Source organism: Mesoplodon bidens (assembly GCF_964165515.1).
Source record: "Mesoplodon bidens genome assembly, chromosome: 5".
Classification (NCBI taxonomy): Eukaryota; Metazoa; Chordata; class Mammalia; order Artiodactyla; family Ziphiidae; genus Mesoplodon; species Mesoplodon bidens.
The window spans coordinates 66326646-66353071 of NC_138161.1; the positions used below are offsets into that span (position 1 = coordinate 66326646).

Here is a 26426-nt window from a genome sequence, read left to right on the forward strand (position 1 = left end):
GGTTTGTTCTATTTATGGAAATCTCATTGTAATTTCCATGACAATGGATGCTGGCTGGGAAGATAATTTTTCTATCTTTTCTTGCCCCCCGCCCCCGCCCCCCATCTAGGGCTTTAGGAACAAAGCCTTCCTGGATTGATAAATTCATCAGTGCCCTTCTGCAGGCAACAGATGCTAACGTGATCGCTGTGGACTGGGTTTATGGCTCTACAGGTGTCTACTTCTCAGCCGTGGAAAATGTGGTTAAGCTGGGACTCGAGATCTCCCGTTTCCTCAGTAAACTCTTGGTAGGTGTAGAAGAGCTTAGGGCGAGTTCTGGCTGCTTACGGGGGAGCAAGGGGTCAGAAAGAAAGAAATGACATGTGAGAAGGAGCTTTAGGTGGAAGCAGAGCCACCCAGTAGTCTGTGGGTCTTCCGTTCGAATCTCAACCTAGCCGCTTACAGTGCTGACCTTGGGCAGGTTTTTGAACCTCTCTGAGCCTCCTGCTGCTCCTCTGTAAAACATGCCAGTGCATGTTACATCAGGGGTGTCAATGGCTGACTCTTCTAGGTCCTCAAGAGGAAATGGCCATGGTCATGCCTCACATACTTTGGACACCAAAGGGAAAGTGAGTGGGTTGTCCAGGTGGGGCGCCCAGGGAGAGGGCAAGTGATTAACAGGGTGAGATTCTGCACTTTTTCCCAAAGCATGTGTGGCTGGTGTGTCATGCCCAAGACCTTCTGCTTCTGATGCCTCAGGGAAAAGTGTTACCCTTGTAACGCCAGGGGCTGCTGTGACACAAATGTAACTCACTGTAAATGCCCGTTCTAGGTGCTGGGTGTGTCAGAGTCCTCAATCCACATCATTGGTGTCAGCCTGGGGGCCCACGTCGGGGGCATGGTAGGACAGTTCTACAAAGGCCAGCTGGGACGGATCACAGGTAACATTCTTCCCTGCCCATCCTCTCAGGTTTAGAGAGAGAGAGAGAGAGCGCACAAGAGAGGTCATGACCTGGAAGAGCCTTTTCTAAGGCAGGCAGAGGGAAGTGTTGGGCCTTTGTTCTTATGATCAAGTCATCGATCACCACTGAAATTTACTTATTGTGGCCCTTTTGGATAAAATGATATTGTGTTGTTATTGCATGATCTTTAATGTCAGTGTTAGAGACTATGTATTTCTTTCTGAGCCTCAGTTTCTACAACTGTAAAATGGGTTGTAACAGCTCATATATCCTTGGCCTACTATGGAAATCACCTGTAGACAGTTTTGTTAAATACTTGCAAAGTGCTGGGAACTTTATGCTTCAGGAGCTACCCTCAATTAATAAGGGACCAGAGCTGTGTGGTAAATACCCTGGCTTCCTGGCACTTCATTGAGACAATTCTGAGTCATGTTCTACAGCGTCCTTCAGAGGGACCCCAGTGGGATGAGACCCAAAGAGATAATCTATTCATTAAAATTTTCTTTCGTTCTCTGACTTGTTTTTCCACTCCCTCACTATGCTTTCTGTGATGCTCTCCCAAATAAGCTACTTGCACTTTATTTTATTTATTTAATTTTTTTTTTTGGCGGTACGCGGGCCTCTCACCGTTGTGGCCTCTCCCGTTGCGGAGCACAGGCTCCGGACGCGCAGGCTCAGCGGCCATGGCTCACGGGCCCAGCCGCTCCACGACATGTGGGATCTTCCCGGACCACGGCACGAACCCATGTCCCCCGCATCGGCAGGCAGACTCTCAACCACTGTGCCACCAGGGAAGCCCCGCTACTTGCACTTTAAATCCTTGTCTCACCGTCTGCTTTTTGGGAGGAAGAGGAAAAGGGATCCAAGCTAAGGCCTGGGGAGAGTAATATTTACTTTGCTCTGTTGTTGTAAGGACTAGAAAGTGTGAAAGTGCCCAGCACAAGGCCTGGCACATAGTAACTACTCAAAAAATTATAGCCATTTTTATTACTACCTGAGGACTAGTATTACTGACATTAATCCTTGCCAAATGGTTGGTGTTAGCAAGCACATTTCAGAGCCAGAGAAACTGGGTCATTGAGAGGTTAGAGACAACAAAGTAGAGCTTCCTGGGAAAGGTGGTCCTGAGCTAGTTCTCTCGCCCTTGGGTCCTTGTTGGGGGACTCCGATCCGAACTGGAAGGGTTGCCCATGTAGGTGTGCAGTGGGTCCATGGGGCTTCCTGTGGCTGACACGAAAGGGCCCCTGACATGTCTGTCCTTGCAGGCCTGGACCCTGCTGGACCGGAGTACACAAGAGCCAGCCTGGAGGAGCGCCTGGACCCTGGGGACGCCCTCTTTGTGGAAGCCATCCACACAGACACGGACAGTGAGCTGGGGCGGGGGAATGAGCACAGGGCAGAGGCCAGGAGGCTGGCATTTATCTGTGTGGCCCTGGGAGGAGACCCTTCCCCTCTAAGCTTCTGTTGCAGTGAGGAGTTTACCAGCATGATCTTGAAAGTCTCTTCCAGCTCTGTCATTCTCTGAAGACTGAGATGAATGATTTTATTTTTAGCCAGCAGCAGAAAGGAGGATTCTCATTTGTGGACCAAAACTGTTTGGTCATGAGTCTCACTCTGATTCAACACTAAGCTTTGTCTGAGGTAGTACTCAGAGGGTACTTCTGCCAGGGAAAGTCTTGCTGCTTTTTCAGGGTGAACATGCCTGGCCCCAGGAAACTGGGGCATTCCACTCCTGGGGCAGGTACTCAGACCTATCAGGACTTCCCTCCTCCCCAGAGGATAAGGCCAGCCCTCAGTCTAGTGAAGAATGAGAATTGCCCCCTCCAGTAATGACAGGCACAGTCAAGAAGCCCCAGCTCTGAATCCATCATGACCAAATTAAGCTCTTCTGACCAGCGGGCACTCCTCCTCATTTCTACTCGACGTCAAACACCCACAGAGTCTGGTGCCAGGCCCCATGTTCAGTGTGTTGGATACAAGAAGAAATTACATTTGTCTCTGACCAGAAGAGTTTGCAGTTCAACTGAGAGATGGCCATGTCTCATTCCATTTGGCTAGAAGCCTTCTTTCAGCATTCAAGACTCACGGATTCAGGATTCTGGAAGAAACTCATGCAATCATATTATTCAACCCTCTTTCCCACCTCCATTTCACAGATAGGAAACCAAAGCCTATAGCCCTCTGCTTAGCTATTAAGTTAATTAAACATGCCAATTAACAAGGTTAATGCCTTATATTCCTAAATTTGCTAAATAGGTGACTCATTGGTCCCTGTTTACCTGTGCTAGGCTTCTCAGTCCCCTTCAGAGTTGGAGCCACTTCTTAATGTGATTTTTTTAAAAAAGGCATTCCATTTATTCAGTCGGTCTTTATGATCTATGTAGCAGGCACTGAGAATACTACAGTGCACAAGGCATCAAATAAGATCCCTGCCCACATGGAACTTACAAGCTAGTCGGCAAGCATTCGTTCACTAATTTGTTCAATAAATAAGTATTTGGCACTAACGTGTGCCAGGTACTGTGCTGGTGTTGGGGATAAAGCAGGAAAAAAGACAGGTAAAGGCCCTGCCGTGGTGGAGCTTACATACAAGCAAGCAGTCAAGATAATTCCACCCTGTGATTATGATAATGAGGGATATGGGAGAAGTGTGACTCAGCAGGGGGTTCGGGGTCTGCTTCAAATAGGATTATTGAGGAAAATCTGGCCAAGTAGGTGATATTTGAGGTGAGACTTAGTGGATGAGAATGAGCCAGCTCTGGAAACAGTGGGGAGAAGAACACGCTAGGGGGAGAGGACAGCCAAAACGAAAGCCTTGTGGGTGGGGGCAGGCGGAAGAGCCACGTGGTTAGAGCGCAGTGAGTGCTGTGCTGAGAAAAGGGAGCAGGACCAGGCTGGACGTGGCGAGGAGTTTAAATTTTATTCTATGATCAGTGAGGAGAGGGTGGCGATTTTGGATTTCCTTAAAAGAATACTCTGGCTGCTGGGCAGAGAATGGACTGCCAGGGGACAGGAAGGGAAGGCTCACTGGAGGGTGTTTGCAGTGCTGGCCTGGGTGAGGGGGACGATAGTGGCATGGGAGAAGGTGGTGGCAGTAGAGACGGAGAGAAGTAGAAAGACTCAAAATATACTTTGGAGGTAGAGCTGACCCGACAGATGATGGGAGAGGATGAATTCTAGGTCATCACTTAAGCCCTGGATAGGTGACGTTAAGCAAGTAATACACGCTCAGTTGCTTACAACTCTGATAGATAATATGAAGAAGAAAATCACGGTCTTTGGCAGCTGAGTCTGACCAAGTCTGAGGGGTCAGATATAGTCACAATGATGAGATGCAGGCTACAGCCTCTCAAACTCATCTCTTTGTAGCCAGATTATATTTCTGCTCAGTCATGAAAGCACAAAAATATGTGGGAGACTGGAAATGCGGTCCCCCACACACATATCTGAACTATCACTTGAAGCAAAATAGAAACTATTCAACAAGGAAATTTACCAAGCTTATTATAACATTTACTGATTCATAAAAACTTATATTAAGGGATATTTTTCTTGATTTTATTAGGCAAATATGAGTATCTTCTTATAAATTTATTCTTAGCTTCCTTTCAGCACAGCAAAACCTGTTTAGAAAACCATCGGAGGGCTAGTTCTGTAGTCTCCCAGCACTTAGGAATGAAGTGGGCACCCATTCAGCACAGAGAGGGGGTGGGCCCCCAAGGTCAGACCTCAGGCTCTGCTGCTGGTGGACCCTGCTATGGGACCTGGAAAATAGGCCCCTGCAGTAAGAGGTTAACGGGGTTCTGCCTCCTTGCAGATTTGGGTATTCGGATTCCTGTTGGACATGTGGACTACTTCGTCAACGGAGGCCAAGACCAACCCGGCTGTCCCACCTCCATTTATGCAGGTCAGAAAGCCAGAGAGAGTTGGTGTGTGGCTGCCCCAGAGACTGGAATTTGCCAACAGGCTTCGTGTTGAGTCAGCCAGTATGGGCCATAGGGGGTCTTCCTTACAGTGTCCTTTGCTGTGTCCCATCAAGCTTACTCAGCACTTATTAAATGGATGTCTCTGGAGCCCAGGAATTCTAGGGGAGGAGTGCCTGTAATTAAAAGCCTGCTCCATATTTAGGCTCCCTCCCAACTTCTTAGGCCCTGCTGTAATCCAACGTCACTCAAGCCAATAACCTCTCTTCTTCCTGGACCCCACTTTGTGGCAGAGTCCACAGTAGCTACATCCTCTGCAGAGCCTCGTTGTGGCAGAAACAGACTGATGCGCCCAAAGCTAGCTAGCTGAAGGATTAATTCAGTGCATGACCATTTCCCCAAACTAACTAAATTTAAGTTCTCTAAAATTGCTTTCAAGATAATCTTCTTGAATACATTCAGTGAATATACATTTCTTCTCTTCTTTTATTTATTCTTCCAGAATGTTCTTTTTGGATATCTTAATTGAATATATTCTTAGCATAATTTTAAATTTATCAAAAGCTAAGCGTTAAGGATTGTGTAGTCTTCTTATATTCTTATGAATATAGCCAACCTATCAACATTTCATATGGGAATTTTATTTTGATTTCTGATTACTATGTTTTTAACCTTTTCCTGCTTTACCAAAATTTTAACATTTTAAGGATTCTTTTGACAACTGTGTTGAGTAACCACTAATCCAAACTTACCAACTTTACTGATTTTCCAAAAACATGTTTCTTTTAACAGTTCATAAATTTTTCAGCAATTCTGATCAGATGGGATGGTTTGATTTTAATGGCTTTTAAATTTTTCTTTGGCATTTTAATTGGCCACTTTTTCTTTTCTTCATGACACAATCTGAGAAGGGTTTAGTTTGTGTCTCCCAGCTCCCTGTTGTAGCTAGAAGGAGGTTGGCCATAGACAGTGTCCCAACTCTGGGGGAAAGGAAAGTCAGCAAGCAGCTCAGACTTGGTTCTGGTCCCAGAGAGGGGGTCCCAAGGTGAAAGAAGAGTCTGAAGACCCTAAACCCTGGAGTTATGGCTCATTATAGACCTCTTAGCCCCAGCAAATTCATTCAGTGTGAATTATTACAAATTTTAAAATAATCAACAAAAGGGGGAAAGTGGGGGTGGGTGGTGGTGGTGGTGGTGTGATGAACCGGGAGATTGGGATAGACATATATACACTAATATGTATAAAATAGATAACTAATAAGAACCTGCTGTATAAAAATAAAATAAAATAAAATTCAATAAAATAGTCAACAACAACAATAACCAGAAAATCAAGTGTCTGTTATATTGGGACATTTGGCAAATTCAGTGTATCAGTTACTTGGTTAGGTGAACCTCAACACACTGGCTTTCTTTTTTTTTTTTTTAGGTTGGTTCCAATTTTTATTATTGTTGTTAATAATAACACAGTGAATGTGCTTACACACCAACCTTTCCCCTTTCTTTTTTTTTAACATCTTTATTGGAGTATAATTGCTTTACAATGTTGTGTTAGTTTCTGCTGTATAGCAAAGTGAATCACCTATATGTATACATATATACACATATCCCCTCCTTCTTGCATCTCCCTCCCACCCTCCCTATCCCACCCCTCTAGGTGGTCACAAAGCACCGAGCTGATTTCCCTGTGTGATGTAGCTGCTTCCCACTAACTATCTATTATACATTTGGTAGTGTATATATGTCCATGCCACTCTCTCACTTCATCCAGGCTTACCCTTTCCCCTCCCCATGTCCTCAAGTCCATTCTCTATGTCTGCGTCTTTATTCCTGTCCTGCCCCTAGGTTCATTAGAACCTTTTTTTTTTCTTTTTAGAATCCATATATATATGTTAGCATATGGTATTTGTTTTTCTCTTTCTGACTTACTTCACTCTGTATGACAGACTCCAGGTCCATCCACCTCACTACAAATAACTCAATTTTTGTTTCTTTTAATGGCTGAGTAATATTCCATTGTATATGTGTGCCACACCTTCTTTATCCATTCATCTGTCGATGGACACTTAGGTTGCTTCCATGTCCTGGCTATTGTAAATAGAGCTGCAATGAACATTGTGGTACATGACTCTTTTTGAATTATGGTTTTCTCAGGGTATATGCCCAGTAGTGGGATTGCTGGCTCATATGGTAGTTCTGTTTTTAGTTTTTTAAGGAACCTCCAAACTGTTCTCCACAGTGGCTGTATCAATTTACATTCCCACCAGAAGTGCAAGAGGGTTCTCTTTTCTCCACACCCTCTCCAGCATTTATTGTTTCTAGATTTTTAGATGATGGCCATTCTGACCGGTGTGAGGTGATACCTCATTGTAGTTTTGATTAGCATTTCTTTAATGATTAGTGATGTTGAGCATCCTTTCATGTGTTTGTTGGCAATCTGTATATCTACTTTGGAGAAATATCTACTTAGGTCTTCTGCCCATTTTTGGAATGGGTTTTTTGTTTTTTTGATATTGAGCTGCATGTGCTGATTGTGTATTTTGGAGATCAATCCTTTGTCAGTCACTACATTTGCAAATATTTTCTCCCATTCTGAGGGTTCTCTTTTCCTCTTGTTTATGGTTTCCTTTGCTGTGCAAAAGCTTTGAAGTTTCATTAGGTCCCATTTGTTTATATTTCCATTTCTCTAGGAGATGGGTCAAAAAGGATCTTGCTGTGATTTATGTCACAGTGTGTTCTGCCTATGTTTTCCCCAAAGAGTTTTATAGTGTCTGGCCTTATATTTAGGTCTTTAATCCATTTTGAGTATTTTTGTGTATGGTTTTAGGGAGTGTTCTAATTTCATTCTTTTACATGTAGCTCTCCAGTTTTCCCAGCACCACTTATTGAAGAGGCTGTCTTTTCTCCATTGTATATTCTTGTCTCCTTTATCAAAAACAAGGTGACCATATGTGCGTGGGTTTATCTCTGGGCTTTCTATCCTGTACCATTGATCTATCTTTCTGTTTCTGTGCCACTACCATACTGTCTTGATTACTGTAGCTTTGTAGTATAGTCTGAAATCAGGGAGCCTGATTCCTCCAGCTCCATTTTTCTTTCTCAAGATTGCTTTGGCTATTCAGGGTCTTTTGTGCTTCCGTAAAAATTATGAAATTTTTTGTTCTAGTTCTGTGTAAAATGCCATTGATAGTTTGATAGGGATTGCTTTGAATCTGTAGATTGCTTTGGGAAGTATAGTCATTTACACAATGTTCATTCTTCCAATCCAAGAACATGGTATATCTCTCCATCTGTTTGTATCATCTTTAATTTCTTTCATCAGTGTCTTATAGTTTTCTGCATACAGGTCTTTTGTCTCCTTAGTTAGGTTTATTCCTAGGTATTTTATTCTTTGTGTTGCAATGGTAAATGGGAGTGTTTCCTTAATTTCTCTTTCAGATTTTTCATCATTAGTGTATAGAAATGCCAGAGATTTCTGTGCATTAATTTTGTATCCTGCAAATTTACCAAATTCATTGATTAGCTCTACTAGTTTTCTGGTAGCATCTTTAGGACTCTCTATGTATAGTATCATGTCATCTACAAATAGTGACAGTTTTATTTCTTCTTTTCCAATTTGGATTCCTTTTATTTCTTTTTCTTCTCTGATTGCTGTGGCTAAAACTTCCAAAATTATGGTGAATAATAGTGGTGAGAGTGGGCAAACTTGTCTTGTTCCTGATCTTACAGGAAATGGTTTCAGTTTTTCACCATTGAGGACGATGTTGGCTGTGGGTTTGTCATATATGGCCTTTATTATGTTGAGGTAAGTTCCCTCTATGCCTAGTTCCTGGAGAATTTTTATCATAAATGGGTGTTGAATTTTGTGGAAAGCTTTTTCTGCATATATTGAGATTATCATAGGTTTTATCCTTCAATTTGTTAATATAGTGTATCACATTGGTTGATTTGCATATACTGAAGAATCCTTGCATTCCTGGGATAAATCCCACTTGTTCATGGTGTATGATCCTTTTAAGGTGCTGTTGGATTCTGTTTGCAAGTATTTTGTTGAGGATTTTTGCATCTATGTTCATCAGTGATATTGGTCTGTAGTTTTTTTGTGACATCTTTGTCTGATTTTGGTATAAGGGTGATGGCGGCCTTGTAGAATGAGTTTTGGAGTGTTCCTCCCTCTGCTATATTTTGGAAGAGTTTGAGAAGGATAGGTGTTAGCTCTTCTCTAAATGTTTCATAGAATTCACCTGTGAAGCTATCTGGTCCTGGGCTTTTGTTTGTTGGAAGATTTTTAATCACAGTTTCAATTTCAGTGCTTGTGATTGGTCTGTTTATATTTTCTATTTCTTCCTGGTTCAGTCTCGGAAGATTGTGCTTTTCTAAGAATTTGTCCATTTCTTCCTGGTTGTCCATTTTATTGGCATATAGTTGTGTATAGTAATCCCTCATGATTCTTTGTATTTCTGCAGTGTCAGCTGTTACTTTTCCTTTTTCATTTCTAATTCTATTGACTTGAGTCTTGACCCTGTTTTTCTTGATGAGTCTGGCTAATGGTTTATCAATTTTGTTTATCTTCTCAAAGAACCAGCTTTTAGTTTTATTGATCTTCGCCATTGTTTCCTTCATTTCTTTTTCATTTATTTCTGATCTGATCTTTCTGATTTCTTTCCTTCTGCTAACTTTGGGTTTTTTTGTTCTTCTTTCTCTAATTGCTTTAGGTGTAAGGTTAGGATGTTAATTTGAGATTTTTCTTGTTTCCTGAGGTAGGATTGTATTGCTATAAACTTCCCTCTTAGAACTGTTTTTGCTGCATCCCATAGGTTTTGGATCATCGTGTTTTCATTGTCATTCGTTTCTAGGTATTTTTTGATTTCCTCCTTGATTTCTTCAGTGTTCTCTTGGTTAGTCAGTAGCATATTGTTTAGCCTCCATGTGTTTGTATTTTTTACATTTTTTTCCCCTGTAATTGATATCTGGTCTCATAGCATTGTGATTGGAAAAGATACTTGATACAATTTCAATTTTCTTAAATTTACCAAGGCTTGATTTGTGACCCAAGATATGATCTATCCTGGAGAATGTTCCATGAGCACGTGTGAAGCAAGTGTTTTCTGTTGTATTTGGATGGAATGTCCTATAAATATCAATTAAGTCCATCTTGTTTAATGTGTCATTTAAAGCTTGTATTTCCTTATTTATTTTTATTTTGGATGATCTGTCCATTGGTGAAAGTGGGTTGTTAAAGTCCCCTGCTACAATTGTGTTACTGTCAGTTTCCCCTTTTATGGCTGTTAGCGTTTGCCTTATGTATTGAGGTGCTCCTATGTTGGGTGCATAAGTATTTACAATTGTTATATCTTCTTCTTGGATCAATCCCTTGATCATTATGTAGTGTCTTTCTTTGTCTCTTGTAATAGGCTTTATTTTAAAGTCAATTTTGTCTGATGAGCATTGCTACTCCAGCTTTCTTTTGATTTCCATTTGCATGAAATATCTTTTTCCAACCCCTCACTTTCAGTCTGTATGTGTCCCAGGTCTGAAGTGGGTCTCTTGTAGACAGCATATATACAGGTCTTGTTTTTGTATCCATTCAGCCAGTCTGTGTCTTTTGGTGGGAGCATTTAATCCATTTACATTTAAGGTAATTATTGATATGTATGTTCCCATTACCATTTTCTTAATTGTTTTGGGTTTGTTATTATAGGTCTTTTCCTTCTCTTGTGTTTCCTGTCTAGAGAAGTTCCTTTAGCATTTGTTGTAGAGCTGGTTTGGTGGTGCTGAATTCTCTTAACTTTTGTTTGTCTGTAAAGATTTTAATTTCTCCATTGAATCTGAATGAGATCCTTGCTGGGTAGAGTAATCTTGGTTGTAGGTTTTTCCCTTTCATCACTTTAAATATGTCCTGCCACTCCCTTCTGGCTTGCAGAGTTTCTACTGACAGATCAGCTGTTAACCTTATGGGGATTCCCTTGTATGTTATTTGTTGCTTTTCCCTTGCTGCTTTTAATATTTTTTCTTTGTATTTAATTTTTGATGATTTGATTAATATGTGTCTTGGCGTGTTTCTCCTTGGATTTATCCTGTATGTGACTCTCTGCACTTCCTAGACTTAACTATTTTCTTTCTCATATTAGGGAAGTTTTCAACTATAATCTCTTCAAATATTTTCTCAGACCCTTTTTTTTTTTTTTTGTCTTCTTCTTCTGGGACCCCTATGATTCGAATGTTGGCTCATTTAATGTTGTCCCAGAGGTCTCTGAGACTGTCCTCAATTCTTTTCATTATTTTTTCTTTATTAGGCTCTGTGGTAGTTATTTCCACTATTTTATCTTTCAGGTCCCTTATCCATTCTTCTGCCTCAGTTATTCTGCTATTGATTCCTTCTAGAGAATTTTAAATTTCATTTATTTTGTTGTTCATTATTGTTTGTTTGCTCTTTAGTTCTTCTTGTCCCTTGTTAAATGTTTCTTGTATTTTCTGCATTCTATTTCCCAGATTTTGGATCTTCTTTACTATCATTACTCTGAATTCTTTTTCAGGTAGACTGCCTATTTCCTCTTCATTTGTTTTGTCTGGTGGGTTTTTACCTTGCTCCTTCATCTGCTGCATATACCTCTGTTTTCTCATTTTGTTTAACTTACTGTGTTTGGGGTCTCCTTTTTGCAGGCTGCAGGTTCATAGTTCCTGCTGTTTTTGGTGTGTATGTGCAGTGGGTGAAGTTGGTCCAGTGGCTTGTGTAGGCTTCCTGGTGGAGGGGACTGGTGCCCGTGTTCTGGTGGGTGGGACTGGATCTTGTCTTTCTGGTGGGAAAGGCTGTGTATGGTGGTGTGTTTTGGGGTGTCTGTGAACTTAGTATGATCTTAGGCAGCCTCTCTGCTAATGGGTTGGGTTTTGCTCCTGTCTTACTAGTTGTTTGGCATGGTGCATCCAGCACTGGAGCTTGCTGTATGCCCTATGCCATGCCCAGCTCTGTTGGGTGGAGCTGGGTCTTAGCATTGAGACGGAGGTTTCTTGGAGAGTTCTTGACGATTGATGTTATGTGGGGCCAGGAGTTCTCTGGTGGTCCAGTGTCCTGAACTCAGCTCTCCCGCCTCAGAGGCTCAGACCTGACACCAGGCTGGAGCACCAAGACCCTGTCAGCCACACACCTCAGAAGAAAAGGGAGAAAAAAAGAAAGAAAGAAAAAATAATAAAATAAAAAATATATATTTTTAAAAAGTAATAATAAAATAATAATAATAATAAAAACAAGAGAGCAACCAAACCAATAAACAAATCCACCAATGATAACAAGTGCTAAAATCTATACTAAGATAAATATAAAAATTAGAAACAAATCAGTCACAGGCAGCAAACCCCAAGTCTACAGTTGCTCCCAAAGTCCACCGCCTCAATTTTGTTTTGATTCGTTGTCTATTCAGGTATTCCACAGATGTAGGGAACCTCAGGTTGATTGTGGGGATTTAATCTTCTGCTGCTGAGGCTGCATGGAGAAATTTCCCTTTCTGTTTGCACAGCACCTGGAGTTCAGCTTTGGTTTTGGCCCCGCCTCTGCATGTAGGTCGCCCTCAGGCATCTGTTCCCCGCCCAGACTGGAGGGGGTTAAAGCAGCGGCTGATTAGGGGGCTCTGGCTGTCTCATGCTTGGGGGAGGGAGTGGTACAGTAGTTATAATTGGAACGCAGGGTGAGCCTGTAGCAGCAGAGGCCACTGTGACATTGCAACAGCCTGAGGTGCACCATGTGTTCTCCTGGGGAACTTGTCCCTGGATCACGGGACCCTGGCAGTGGTGGCTGCACAGGCTCCCTGGAGGGGAGGTGTGGATAGTGACGTGTGCTTGCACACAGCAGCAGCCTTAGGGTCTCATGCCCAGCTCCGGGGTCTGTGCTGATAGCCGAGGCTCGCGCCCATTTCTGGAGCTCGTTTAAGCGGTGCTCTGAATTCCCTCTCCTTGGACACCTGAAACAATGGTCTCTTGCCTCTTAGGCAGTTCCAGACTTCTTCCCGGACTCCCTCCCGGCTAACTGTGGCGTACTAGCCCCTTCAGGCTGTGTTCGTGCAGCCAACCCCAGTCCTTTCCCTGGGATCCGACCTAAGCCTGAGTCTCGGCTCCCAGTCCCCACCGGTCCCGGTGGGTGAGCAGACAAGCCTCTCGGGCTGGTGAGTGCTGGTCGGCACCGATCCTCTGTGCGGAAATCTCTCTGCTCTGCCCTTCGCACCCCTGTTGCTGCGCTCTCCTCTGTGGCTCCGAAGCTTCCCCTCCCGCCACCCTCCATCTCCTCCAGTGAAGGGGCTTCTTAGTGTGTGGAAACCCTTCTTCCTTCACAGCTCCCTTCCCGAGGGGCATGTTCCATCCCTATTCTTTTGTCTCTGTTTTTTCTTTTTTCTTTTGCCCTACCCAGGTACGTGGGGAGTTTCTTGCCTTTTGGGAAGTCTGAGGTCTTCTGCCAGCGTTCAGTAGGTGTTCTACAGGAGTTGTTCCACATGTAGATGTATTTTTGATGTATTTGTGGGGAGGAAGTTGATCTCCGTGTCTTACTCTGCCATCTTGACGGTCTAACGCATTGGCTTTCATAGATGGACTGAACTGCGGGGAACTCCCTTGATTGTTTTGTTGCTGGGTTGTGTATAATGAGGTTGTAAAAAATTGGTTGTGTGGGTGATGCTGAAGAAGGTAAAAATGTGCAGACAGATATCCGTTTTGAGAGGGAGGGTCGGGATCGCCAGCTCTCTGTATGCTCCATTTTCTGAGAGTTTTTATGGTCGTGGAAGAATGGATGTGTATGTAAACAATTTTCTTGGTAAATTAACTAAGTTATCCAGGAAAATTAAAAAGAAAAGTGAGAGTGTAGTAACCATGTTCATTAATATTTTTAAAATGTGGCTCCAGGGACATCCCATGTACTTATAGCCTGTTGGAGTATAAAATTCAATAGAATTACAGTTAAGAAGCATGGAGGGAGTTTCCATTTGTCTTGAACTGAAACCTTCGTTGTGTTCTTTTTGCCCTGTTCAGGCTACAGTTATCTGATCTGTGATCACATGAGGGCTGTGCACCTCTACATCAGCGCCCTGGAGAATTCCTGTCCATTGATGGCCTTTCCTTGTACCAGCTACAAGGTCTTCCTTGCTGGACACTGTCTGGATTGTTTCAACCCTTTTCTGCTTTCCTGTCCAAGGATCGGTAAATGCTACCCCTTTGGCTTCCTTTGACAGTTTGGGGACAGTTCAAGTCTTGTCATCTCCTTAAGTCCTGATTTCCTATGGTCAAGAGGTCTTCCGGAGCAGGGTAAAGAAAACTTAAGCAATGAGTTGTTCAGCCTGTCCTTACCTGGAAGGTGGTGTTTAGCTCTCTGTGTCCCACCCCTCACCCTCTATACCGCTGCCTGATGCCATACTGGCTCTGCACACAACCCTCACACACATGCACGGGCACTGGCATGTAAGTCCAGCCTCAGGATGCTCTCCAGAAGTACTGGTATAGTCCAGATTGCCTGTACCCGCCCTCAGACCTGATGCTCACCATAGGTCTTCCTCGCTAGGTCAGCCATTCTCCAATTCCTGATAGGCTGTAAATCGAAGTCTTTTGGGGGAATCCCCAAGGCTGGCACGCTGTGCCCACCTTAGAGGTGTGAGACCACATGCCAGCTGTAGGGGTTCCTAACTGCCGAGTGGCCTGGGCACACTCCTGGATGATCCAGGCCAGTCTGGAGAGAAGGGCTCAGGAAGGCTGAGGCTCCAGCCTCAACTCACCCTGTGCAGATCATGGCTGTGAATATCCTGGGGTCATCCAGTGTGGAGGGCTCCAGGAAAACGCCTGGGTAGTGTAAATGGGTCCTCCCCCTCCCTCACTCTCCCACTTCCCACTCCTGGCTGCCACTCAGAACCGCAGCAGCCTGCCATTGCTTATAGAAATGAATATCAGCTTGACAAAATGTTAAAGTAGGGGTGGTTTCCCATAATAAAGTGAATCAATATTACTTCTTACTCATCGGGCATATGTCACTGTTTCCCACAGATGTGATGGACCAGATGGTTTAACAGCCACTTCACACTGCCCCGCCTCATCTCTCGCTAGACTTTCCCTTTTTTCCAAACACCACAGGGATGCTAACTACTCATACTGCCAAGAGTATTTCATGTTTCCTCACCCTGTGTCCCTTTGCCCAGACTGCACTTTCTGCCTGGAATGCCCTTCTCTGACTTGTCAATACTATTCTTCAGCTCAAACACCTCCCTGTGCTCCAGTGCACAGGATACAAATGCCATTAAAACAACTGTCATATAGATTGTTTTGCAAGTTGAAGACATCATTTCAAATTTCTTATACATACTTCCTGGGAATGGGCCAGATAATCTGCAGAATGTATTTGTTGTTTACCTGTATGTTTATTCCCATCTGGATGGGGTTGCTTGTATCTCAGGACTCACCGCAGGGCGTGGCACATCATGAGTATACAGTGGAGTTGTCTGTGGAATAAATGGGTGCATGAATTAATCGATACATGGCTGGGTGCTGTGGAGCCCTGAAATGGCCTCCTCAGGGCTCTGCTGTCTTTGCTTCTCTATCTCCAGGGCTGGTGGAAGAAGGTGGTGTTAAGATAGAGCCACTTCCCAAGGAAGTGAAGGTCTACCTCCTGACCACTTCCACGGCTCCATATTGCGGTGAGTGCGGGCAAATGAGCTGCTCAGCTCTGCCAGTGTGCTGTCCAGCTGAGTCCAGGGCTCCGTCTTGGGCTGTGTCCAGCCCAGCATGGTAGCTGAAGTGGGAGATGAAGAGCTGGGGCAAAAATGTCATGGGAAGGGAGAGGTGGGGGTCAGCAGCTACTGGTCTTAGATAGAACCAAAACTTTTCAGAGCTAGCCCAAACCACTGCTCTATGGATGAGAACTTGGCGGCATCTTACCTTACATCGGTACACTGGTCCTCCTTCCTCCCCACCATGGAAACCTGCCTTCCAGTGTAGGTTCTCTCTGGAGTGGTATTTGGGAGTCCCTTTTGGATTTCTCCTTCCTGCATACATTTCCCCCTCCTTATTGCCCATCCCATGTGTCTCCCACTCTGGCAGCCCTCCTAGGTCAGGGTCCACGAGGAATACTGGACCTTCATATACATATTCCAGCTGTTTACTATGGCTCCTAACCACTGCATTTCATTGAAGCTAAGATGCCAGCGATTGTGAGAGGTGTTTACTGTGAGAGAAATGGGTGTCTTAGAATCTATGACATACATTACAGGCTGAACCATTCTCCTTCCCTATGCTATTTAACTAGGTTGACTATACTTCCTGATTTTGTTATCCTGTTATCCTGGTTTATTGTGTGTTCAGAATAGAAGTACGCTGGTTTGGATGGGACATTATATGACCACCCTAATTCTAAATGATTTTCTGATCAGCTGGTGTCTGGTTGGTTGGTGAAGGGATCTTTGTGGCTATACCTTCCTGGTACTAGAGGGCCTGGTGAAGTGTGAGACACAGCCCGAAGCTCAGGCTCTGTGGTCCCCCAGACCTGGATTTGAACCTCGGCTTCTCCATTTACCAGCTGTGTCATCAGGAGCAAGTTTTTTTTAACCTTTCTGAACCTCTATATACTTATGTGGAAAATGGGAAAAATAACGGTACCTACTTCAAAGAATCAATTGTGAGGATAAAATAAAATACATAGTACACAGACAATTACCAGCACAGTGACTGGAGCTCAGTAAGTAATAATTCCCTTCCCTCTGTCAATGGGAGAATTTGGGAGATGAGATGGGGGTGTTTCTAACTTCATGCCAGAGAGAATATATGGCTACTTCTTAGGAATAAAGTGGGTTACAAGAGTCATCTGTGGGCTTTCCACACGTATCAGCTCATCTGAGAACCCAACCCTGAGCGGTGATGTGCCCAAGGCTGCATGGGTGGGTGAAGAAGTCAGCATTCAACTCCAGGTCTTCTGACTCCAAAATCTTTACCTTTTCCAGGTCATCATCTGCCTCCATACTTGTGTCTCTGCCCCCTCTTCCAAGAACCCGCTCTTTTCAGCTGTATTTCTCAGTTACTCTTGGGTCTTGCCACCCCTCAGAGGTCAGCCTGAGGGAGGACTTCTTCCGGGTCGGAGGCAGGGCTGCTGGGACCAGACACCCCATTTCTACTTCCAGCTCCAGGGCAGCTTCGCGGCAGCTCCTCTCTGTCCGCACAGCCAGGGAGCCTGAGGAACACCTGGAAGTTAAAGGCATTTTTAGGTCCCTGCTAAGGGTGATTCACCAAGCCATACATTTTCTTACTGTTTCATTTTTGTTGTGAGACTCCCTCCCCATTCTCCCAGAAGTATGGCTGTGTCTGTTCAAAAACCTCAGCGGGCCTGTGTCTTCTGAGCCTTCCATTCTGAGCATCAGAGCTGGGCCCATCCTCTCCTGGGGGTGGGAAGTACGGGGCACCCACCGGGTAGCCCACCTGGCAGCTCCCGCTCTCACCCTCTCCCAAGCCATCATGGCACTGAGCTCCCATTGCCCAGCACTCTTGGCCTGCGGTCACCCTTGGCCTCTGCCAGGCAGGCACCAGAATGGACAGAGAATCCTCTCCAAAAAATCATTTTTCTAACAATAGTACTTGTCTCTTGTAGAGTAATGTTTCACCCGAAATGTTTTCTCCCCATCACCTCATTTAATCCTCAGCATGTTCTGTGAGGTGATGTTGGGGGTTATTGATTACAGATGAAGGAACTGAGGCTCGGAGAGGTTCAGTGACTTAGGCAAGGCGATACAACTAGTAAGCAGCAGGCTTGGCCTTGGACCCAGTTCCCCTGGCAAACCATCCAGGGCTCATGTGCTGTTTCCCATGTCATGTCCCCAAGCAGGTTGGATTTCACTACCAGCTCCCACCCCCGCAACGTTAGCAGACCTGGCCCTCCTAGGGCTTTCAGGGTAATCAGAGAAGAGAGAAGCAGAACCTCAGGAAACTTTCTTAATCAGTGATACATGCTGATAAAGGAAGAAGCGATATAGTATATCAAACTCAGCCCAGAGAATTAAATTCCTAACGCTATGTAAGTTAGCCGTTTTTCCACATTGCAAATATCCACTCCAGTTCAGCCCTTGCCCATCAACATAACAATCTGCATCCATAATAAACAACTGAGAAAGAGAGACAGGAGGGACGTGGCATCTGATGTTTCGCTCTGTGGAGCGGGGAGCATGTAGCGCTCTCTTGTCTTCTTGTGGGTTCTTGGCAGTGAGTCCTGTTACTAACCCCATGAGCCTCGATGGACCACATCACTCCTCCAACTTAGAGCTGACTCTCCTTAAATTCACTTAGTCCCTCCCCACAATGTTCACCCATAAAACATGACAATTGAAAAAGTACAGGTAGGGCAGAGCTCTAGCTATGTCCCAACCACCAAAGGAATCTGTGAAAATGTTCGGAGACTGAAGTCACTGCATGGTGCCACCAGATGAGCACCCCTTAATGAGGGAAGGATGGGGTGCTGGGCAAGCTGTAACCCTTCTTAACCTCTCTTGCCAAAGGGGCCGCAGGTCTGGGGTTATCACTGTGAACCAGGCTGCTCAGCCAGTCTGTGTCAACAATACCAGCTTTGAGAGACTCAGTGTCTGTGCTGCCCACATGGGTGGAGATGCCACACAGGCACCCAGCCACCACAGGGAGGGCAGTAGTCATCTCCTGCACACACGGTGGGTTCCCTGACACAGGGTGTATGCTAAGGGGGGGAGGGGCGTTGCTCTATTTTATGAGTTAATTGTTTAGTATAAGATAGACCCTTTTTGGTTCTTTCAAAATCACACCCTCAGGATAATGTCACTCGTTGGTAACAAAGAGTGACACAGTGCCAAAGAGTGGCACATTCTAGGATTACAAGTAATAATAAAAACTATTATGTATTGAATGATTCCGAGGTACAGGCACTGTCTAAGGACTTTATACGCATTAACTCATTTAATTCTCATTCAGACCCCTGGGGTATGTAATTTTATTATCCCAATTTACACTAGAGGAAGCTGAGAACCTGCGACAACAGGTAATCTGCTCCAGGTCACACAGCTGCTAAGAGCTAGAGCAAGGTTTCCTAACTGCCCTGCTGCTCTCTGGGACATTTTATGCATTGCACCCACTGACCTCTGGCCCAGTTATCTGCTCTGCTTTGGTTTCCTAGTGCATCACAGCCTCGTGGAGTTTTACTTGCAGGAGCTGAGAAACCAGGACACCTGCATCACGGTCACGTTCCTTAGCAGCAGTGTCACCTCCTCGGTCAAGATCACCATGTACGTAAGTGTCCCACATGGCTGGCTTCTCTCCTTCCATTTACATACATGCACATATATCCCAGGACAGGCACTGTGTGATCACTGATGGGTGGGTGGAGCCAGCTGAGCTGGGGATGGGGGTGAGGGTGGCACCTGCCACAGATGGACCCACAGACACATGCTGGACACCTGTTCCAGGTTCAGGATCAGTACTGGGTCCAAGTATAGTGTATTCAGACAATAGCAGACAAGCAGGCACACAGCAGTAATGGAATGTCCCAACAGGTGGGGAGAGTTTGGGGATTGGCTCCCTGATAGGAAACAGCATCAGGAATCCAGGCAGGGGGCATTAAGGATGTCAGCAAGTAGGAAGGCCTCAGCCATGGGCCAGGGAGGGCTGGCCAGAGCCTGGGAAGCACCTACTCCTGGGCAGAGGGATGGGAGGAGGGGGAGCAGTACTAGATGGGTTTCTAGAACAGAGTCTCAGGAAGAGGGTCAGTTAGCATATGAGTGCAAGGTGAGGGCCAGCAGGGTTGATGCTGAGTGGTGCCAATCCCTGGAACTGGGGCTGATTTCCTTCCTTTGTTGGGTCACACTTGGGCCTCGCAGCTGGTGAGACCAGGCTTGAGGTAAGCAGGCAGAGAGCCTCAACTGCAGGGAGCCGCAAGCCTGGCAGGGGACAGGAACTCAGCAGCAGTGGTGCATGTTTCTTTAAAAAGTCATTGGGGGCTTCCCTGGTGGCGCAGTGGTTGAGAGTCCGCCTGCCGATGCAGGGGGCACGGGTTTGTGCCCCAGTCTGGGAAGATCCCACATGCTGTGGAGCGGCTGGGGCCGTGAGCCATGGCCGCTGGGCCTGCACATCCGGAGCCTGTGCTCTGCAGCGGGAGAGGCCGCAGCAGTGAGGGGCCCGCGTACCGCACAAAAAAAAAAAAAAAAAAAAAAAAAGTCATTGGTTAGTTACTCACAAGCCAGCAGGAGACAGACTAATCAGACAAATCACTGTCTCAGGGCTCAGTCTGGAAACCAGAGCCCAAGCCAGGCAGTCCAATAGAAGGGAATTCACACAAAGAGCTAATTACAAATGAGTTGGGAGAACTGAAAACCCAAAAGAAGGATGGGGAGGCAATGCAGAGGTCGGCAAAAGGAGTCACTCCACCTCAGAGCTCAAGGGACAAAGCCAGGTGGTGTTGGTAGAACAAGGAATGGGATGGGGGGTGGAGGGTGGGAATGATTGGCAGGAGTTGGAAGCAGGGAGGAAAGGCAGCTCCTCCAAATCACTGCCTGAAGCAGCCTCCCGCCTGTGCCGGGGAGCCTGAGAAGTGTGGTTTGCAGGGGGATGGATGGAGCACAAACAGGGATGTGACCAGTGCCCATACACAGAAATGCACAATTGTCAGCAGTGGCAGGGGCTACGAGAACAAATAAGATAGAGCCTGACCAAGTGTGAAGAAACAATGTTTGAGTTGATATCTGAAGGATTTGGAGGATCCTTCCCCCCAGACCAGGGGTCAGTGAGACATGACACGGGGAGCAGACAGCAGTGGGACCAGGCATGGGGAGAGGAGGCTGGAGGGGCAAGTCAGGGTCAGATCATGCCACGCCTGGAAGGACAGGGTAGGGATTTGGGGTTTTACCCTGAGAGCAGTTTGGAGAGCTGCTGGGAATTTTAAACAGGAGAGTGACGGGATCAGATTTGGGTTTGGAAACATTTCTCAGGCTGCAGTGATGGATATTAACTGTGCTGTCAGGGAAAGACAAGTTTCTGCTGGGAGGAGCTCACATCTGGGCTCCCAAACACTCTGCCACCAGGCAGGGTTCCAACTCACCCAGGCCGCACAGCACAGGACAGCAGGCAGTCAGGACACCCACACAGATCTTGGGGTGCCCACATGAGCCTTGCAGATTATAGCTGAGTACTTTTCATTAGATCAGTTCAAGGTCACGTTACTTCTGCAAGGTTGTTTTTATCACCTTTCCAGCCCACTGGTAGATGAGCCGACACTGGCAGGAATCATGACAGTGACACACAACCCTGGCTGCCTGTTAGAACCACCTGGAGAGCTTTAAAGAATACTGACAGCAAGCCCCACCCCAGACCAGTAGCAGTAGAATCTCCAGGTATGGCTTCAACCACTACACTGTTAGAAGCTCCCTGAGCGATCGGAATGGACATCCACAGATTCCTTCTTCTTTCTCCCCAAAGAGATTTGCGTTACTGTTTTGAAGAAGGCTATCAGAACATGATTATCTTCAATTCCTTGGTTCTTGTTTCCTCTTGCAGAACAGAAATTTAAAAGCAGGGAGGGGGTTTATGTGTGGTCTTTCCCCTACTTTCTATAACTTTGTGAAATCCCAAGATTTCCTTCCAATTAGAAAATTTACCCAGGCCACTCACTCACAGTGTCCTTTGTAGTCCTTCTAATTTGCAAGCTCTCCATCCAAGCAGACTTTTTTTTTCTTTTTGCGGTACGCGGGCCTCTCACTGTTGCGGCCTCTCCCGTTGCGGAGCATAGGCTCCGGACGCAGAAGCTCCGCGGCATGTGGGATCTTCCCGGACCGGGGCACGAACCCGCATCTGCTGCATCAGCAGGCGGACTCTCAACCACTGCGCCACCAGGGAAGCCCCAAGCAGACTCTTAAAGTGAATAATCTTCTTATTTTTTCCTCTGAAATACTTCAAAACACTTTTGAAATCTAAAAAAAAAAAAAAAAAAAGAAGAAGAAAGAGAGAAAGAAAGGAAGAAAATGGAACAGCTTTTAAACAAAGTTTTACCAAATCTTCCTCAAAAGGACAAAACAAACTATATGACTAATCCTGGGTTAGAAAGTACACAAAGAAGACATTTCATCAGTGTGAAGAAGCCAGAAAGGAAAGGGAAACCATGCTCAGTTTAGACAACACCCAGTGCCACAGCGGAGGGGAAAGCAGCACCCTCCGGGCTCTCCCTCTTTCTCACGGTCCCTCTTTCTGAGCCCAGAGGGGACTGGAACAGGCCAGAGCAGGGCACAGGGGAGGGGGGACTGGGGCTTAGACCTAGGGCTGTGTGACTCCAAAGCCACAGCTGGGAGGAGACCAAACCTGGACTCCACTGCAGCTCTGTCTGGCTTCGAGGCCTGTTGTTTGTTTGTTCATTTGTTTCCATCTACACTTTCATACTCAGTCTAAAATAGAGTAGTCCTCACACGAAATTCTTGGAACTGAACATCCTAGAAGAGGCCTCTACTTCCAGGTAGATGGACCTGAGACTGAAGATATTCACTAATCAGAATTCAGATCTTCACTAACCTGAATTCAGTTCTTCACTAACTCAGACCCTTTTCCAGATGTGAAAATCCAAGGGCTACTATTTTGCTGCAGGGTCCACTTATTTACTTTCAAAAAGCAACACCTATTTTCTGCATCACATTCAAAGCTGTGAGGGTGTGGGCCGAGGGGCTGGTGAGGGTGATGCAGAGGACCGTGGAGCCCACCTTCCAGGAACTAACTGACCGGGCTACCCGCAGAGCCCCTAGGAGCCAAGGGGAGGCAAAGGCCAAACGTGTGCGGCAGTAAGTTACTTTGCCTTTCCCTTACAGACCTAGACAGCAACGCCACGGGAAAGGAATCATAGCTCACCCCAGCCCTCAGTGCCAGATAAACCAGGTGAAATTCAAGTTTCAGCCTTCCCACCGAGTTTGGAAAAAAGACCGGACTATCATTATCGGGATGTTCTGCACTGCTCCTTTGCCCGTCAATGACAAGTAAGCCCCGTATCCACCCCGCCCCAGACACACCCACAAGGACCAATCCTGACCTTAGATGTGACACTTGTTGAGGTGCAATCTCATCATGGGTATGAGCTTCCTTGATGCGGAGGTGACAAAGACCCAGGGTTTTCCTGAACCTCCTGCAGGGCCATCTTGGGTTGGGATGCTAAGAAGGCAAAGAGGTTGGACTTTACTTCCCCATCCCCATTTAATGTAAGAAACTCCATTTTATCTGAAATATATATATTAAATATGTATAGATAATTATAACATACTATATATATATATATATATATATATATACATATATGTTTTATTACCTGCTCTACTTAGTTTCTCTGTAAGACTTCATTGGAACAAACATTGCTCACTGCATACTTCCTCTTCTTTAGCCTCCACTGGTCACAGTCATGGGTGTGGATCCAGAATCCCTGTCCCCTTTACCCCACCTCTCGCAGGCATTTAGAGTATTAGTCTTACCACACCTGGTCCTCAGAGGACAGGAGGGGGCTTGTCGTAATCCAAGAGTAATCATCCCATAGACGATTGTAGAATTCTTTCACCTGACATCACGGAAACACAGGCGCACTGCAACTCTGAGCCCTCTCTCCCGACCAACCAGGAACCTGCCCTGAGGACACACCCTCTTGTTGTTCTTCTCTTGCAGTAAAAACACGGTCTGCTTACCTGAGCCAGTGAACTTACAAGCAAGTGAGACTGTTTCTCATGACCTGAAAATAACCTGTATATAGTTAATATAAGGGCAGGATACATCTCCCTGGATTGGGGATGGTGGTTCAACTTATTCTAAGCCATTACTACTAAGAAAGAACACAAAAGTCTTGGTTATTTCCCCCATAATTAGCTACCTTAGAGAGGAGAGAGAGCTCATTTTACAGAGCTTTATCTCCATTGTGAATTTAAAGAAGCTTACAAAGATACCATTTCAATTTTCCTATTCATACTTAACTGCAATTGCCCCATATCCTTGGACATCTGTACCTAGGATTCAACAGAAACATATACAGGGAAAAGGCTCTTTTTTTTTTTTCCAAATAAAACTCCATGGAATATCTGAATCGTTTAATTGTTTTATTGGTATGGAATTCTGTTATGTACAAAAAAGGTGATTTACGTTCTGTGGGATTGGAGAAAACAGTAGATGCTGAATTCTCTATATTAAAATAGCAATTGTGGGATTTTCCTGGTGGCCCAGTGGTTAAGAATCTGCCTTCCAATGCAGGGGACGCGGGTTCGATCGCTGGTTAGGGAACTAAGATCCCACATGCCGCAGGGCAACTAAGCCCCGCGCGCCGCAACTAAGAACCAAGGCAGCCAAATAAATAAATAAATGTTTTTTTAAAAAATAGCAATTGGGGCTTCCCTGGTGGCGCAGTGGTTGAGAGTCCGCCTGCCGATGCAGGGGACACGGGTTCGTGCCCCGGTCGGGGAAGATCCCACATGCCGCGGAGCAGCTGGACCCGTGAGCCATGGCCATTGAGCCTGCGCGTCCGGAGCCTGTGCTCCGCAACGGGAGAGGCCACAACAGTGAGAGGCCCGCGTACCGCAAAAAAAAAAAAAAAAAAAAAAAAGAGAAAAGAAATAGCAATTGGAAAGAAGTGCTTGGTATAAGAGAGGGGGTGGAGGGTAGGAAGGAAGATGGTACCACTCACCATCCCTTACCATTGCCTTCTCTGGGTATCTGGAAGGTTTGGGGGATCAGAGAGATCTTTTGGGAATATAGGTGGATTTTCTTTGGGTCAGTGTTTCCCAAACTTTGATCTTTATAAATAACCTTGTATCAAGCCACAGTCCAACAAGAAACAGATGGTGTGCTCAAATTGTGTAATTTGAGAATTTAATAAAAGAACTATTTATAAAGGAGTTAGTAGGAAGTGAGGAAACCGCAAGGGACAGTGCAGTTCCCTGGGACTGGGGCCAGTGGGAGCTACTACTGTCTTATGTCTGAAGAGGCCAGAGGAAGGAGCACCAGAGTCTGGAGACAGAGAGGTCTGCGGGACCTTCGGTCAAGGAACAGTCATCATCGGGCAGCAATCCTGCAGGGAGAGAACCAGGCGAAAAGATTCTCCACTCACTCTTCTTTCCTCCCCCATTCTGCTGGTGCTCCCACTGAGTGATTGCAACTAGAAGCCAGAAGGCAAGAGGCACATTGATGTGGCCCCGGGGTATAGAGCAGGGCAGAGAAGGGTGAGAATGCCTGCGATGGCCGTGGGAACACACAGAGAGACATGACACATACCTTCACTGCTTTCTCCATAGCCAGGTATTCCTGGATTCCTCTATACTTAATGATTTTGTTTAGCTCTTAAAAACCATTTTTAAGTGTACAATTCAGTCGTATTCACTACATTCACATTGTTGTGCAGCCCTTACCACTATCCGTCTCCAGAACTTTTTCATCATCCTGAACTGAAACTCTGTCCCCATTAAACAATAACTCCCCATTGCCCCTCCCCCCAGCCCCTGGTGACCACCATTCTAATTTCTGTCTCTATGAATTCTACTCTTCTAGAGTACCTGATACAACCATACAGAATTTACTTTCGTATCTGGCTTGTTTTACTTAACATAATGTTTTCAAGGTTCATCCATGCTGCAGCATGTGTCAGAATTCCCTTCCTTTTTAAAGGTGAATAATGTTCCATTGTGTGTATAAACCACATTTTGCTTATTGATTCATCCACCAGTGGACACTTGGATTGCTTCCACCTTTTGGCTATCGTGAATAATGCTGCTGTGAACATGGGGATACATACAATGCTTGAGACTTTTTTTTTTTTTTTTTTCGGTACGCGGGCCTCTCACAGTTGTGGCCTCTCCCACTGCAGAACACAGGCTCCGGACGCGCAGGCCCAGCGGCCATGGCTCAAGGGCCCAGCTGCTCCACGGCATGTGGGATCTTCCCGGACCGGGGCACGAACCCGTGTCCCCTGCATCAGCAGGCGGACTCTCAACCCCTGCGTCACCAGGGAAGCTTGCTTGAGACTTTTTAAAAAAAACCTAAGTAAATGGGCTTTGAAAGGAAACTGCTGACTTGCCGATTCACTCTCCACAGTAAAGGCTGGGTGAATGACGCAAGCAACAGGCTGCAACTGCTCCATCTGGGCCAAGGCACCTAGGTCACCGGGAGAGAGAGGGAGCCTTTGTCCGAAGGACAGGTGATGCATTGTGAATGCTCACAGACACACTTTGTTTTCTGCACCGTCCACCCCAGTCAGTAGGAGAACAACATGTTTGGAGAAACTTCTTCAATATGCAGGATTGGAGTTCTTTTTTTTTCCCCAAAACCCAAACCCCTCTTTTGTTTTATCCCTCCCTTTACTCCACCCAGGTTCCCAGCAAGAACCTCCCTAGAGACAGACCTACCCTGGGCTGTATGAGGCTGTACTTCCTGTTCTCTTACTTTAAATCACTGTTAGACTCCCTCACATTTTATGTTGCTCCCCATCAGAAACTTTAGATCATTACCTTAAATGGAAAACCAGTTTTCCTTATCATAAATTAATCCTAAAAATAAATACAATGAGAGCATAACAATGTTTAAAATTCCAACTAGAT

General features: G+C 45.5%; 1 protein-coding gene across 2 annotated transcripts in view; it reads left to right on the plus strand.

Moving 5' to 3' along the window:
* PLA1A (phospholipase A1 member A) overlaps nucleotides 1-23926 on the plus strand; it is a 34211-nt gene extending 10285 nt beyond the window's left edge. Inside the window, exons 3-11 of one of the 2 annotated variants that reach the window (XM_081235422.1) lie at nucleotides 110-287; nucleotides 812-920; nucleotides 2207-2308; nucleotides 4759-4848; nucleotides 13876-14043; nucleotides 15435-15524; nucleotides 19010-19118; nucleotides 22677-22841; nucleotides 23515-23926. In XM_081235422.1, coding sequence (XP_081091548.1) covers nucleotides 110-287; nucleotides 812-920; nucleotides 2207-2308; nucleotides 4759-4848; nucleotides 13876-14043; nucleotides 15435-15524; nucleotides 19010-19118; nucleotides 22677-22841; nucleotides 23515-23599 — 1096 coding nt within the window. In that variant the 3' untranslated portion in view covers nucleotides 23600-23926. Of the gene's footprint in view, nucleotides 1-109; nucleotides 288-811; nucleotides 921-2206; nucleotides 2309-4758; nucleotides 4849-13875; nucleotides 14044-15434; nucleotides 15525-19009; nucleotides 19123-22676; nucleotides 22842-23514 lie in introns of those variants that run through there. The other variant, XM_081235423.1, reaches the window with a different exon arrangement.
* Nucleotides 23927-26426: the final 2500 nt, after the last annotated feature.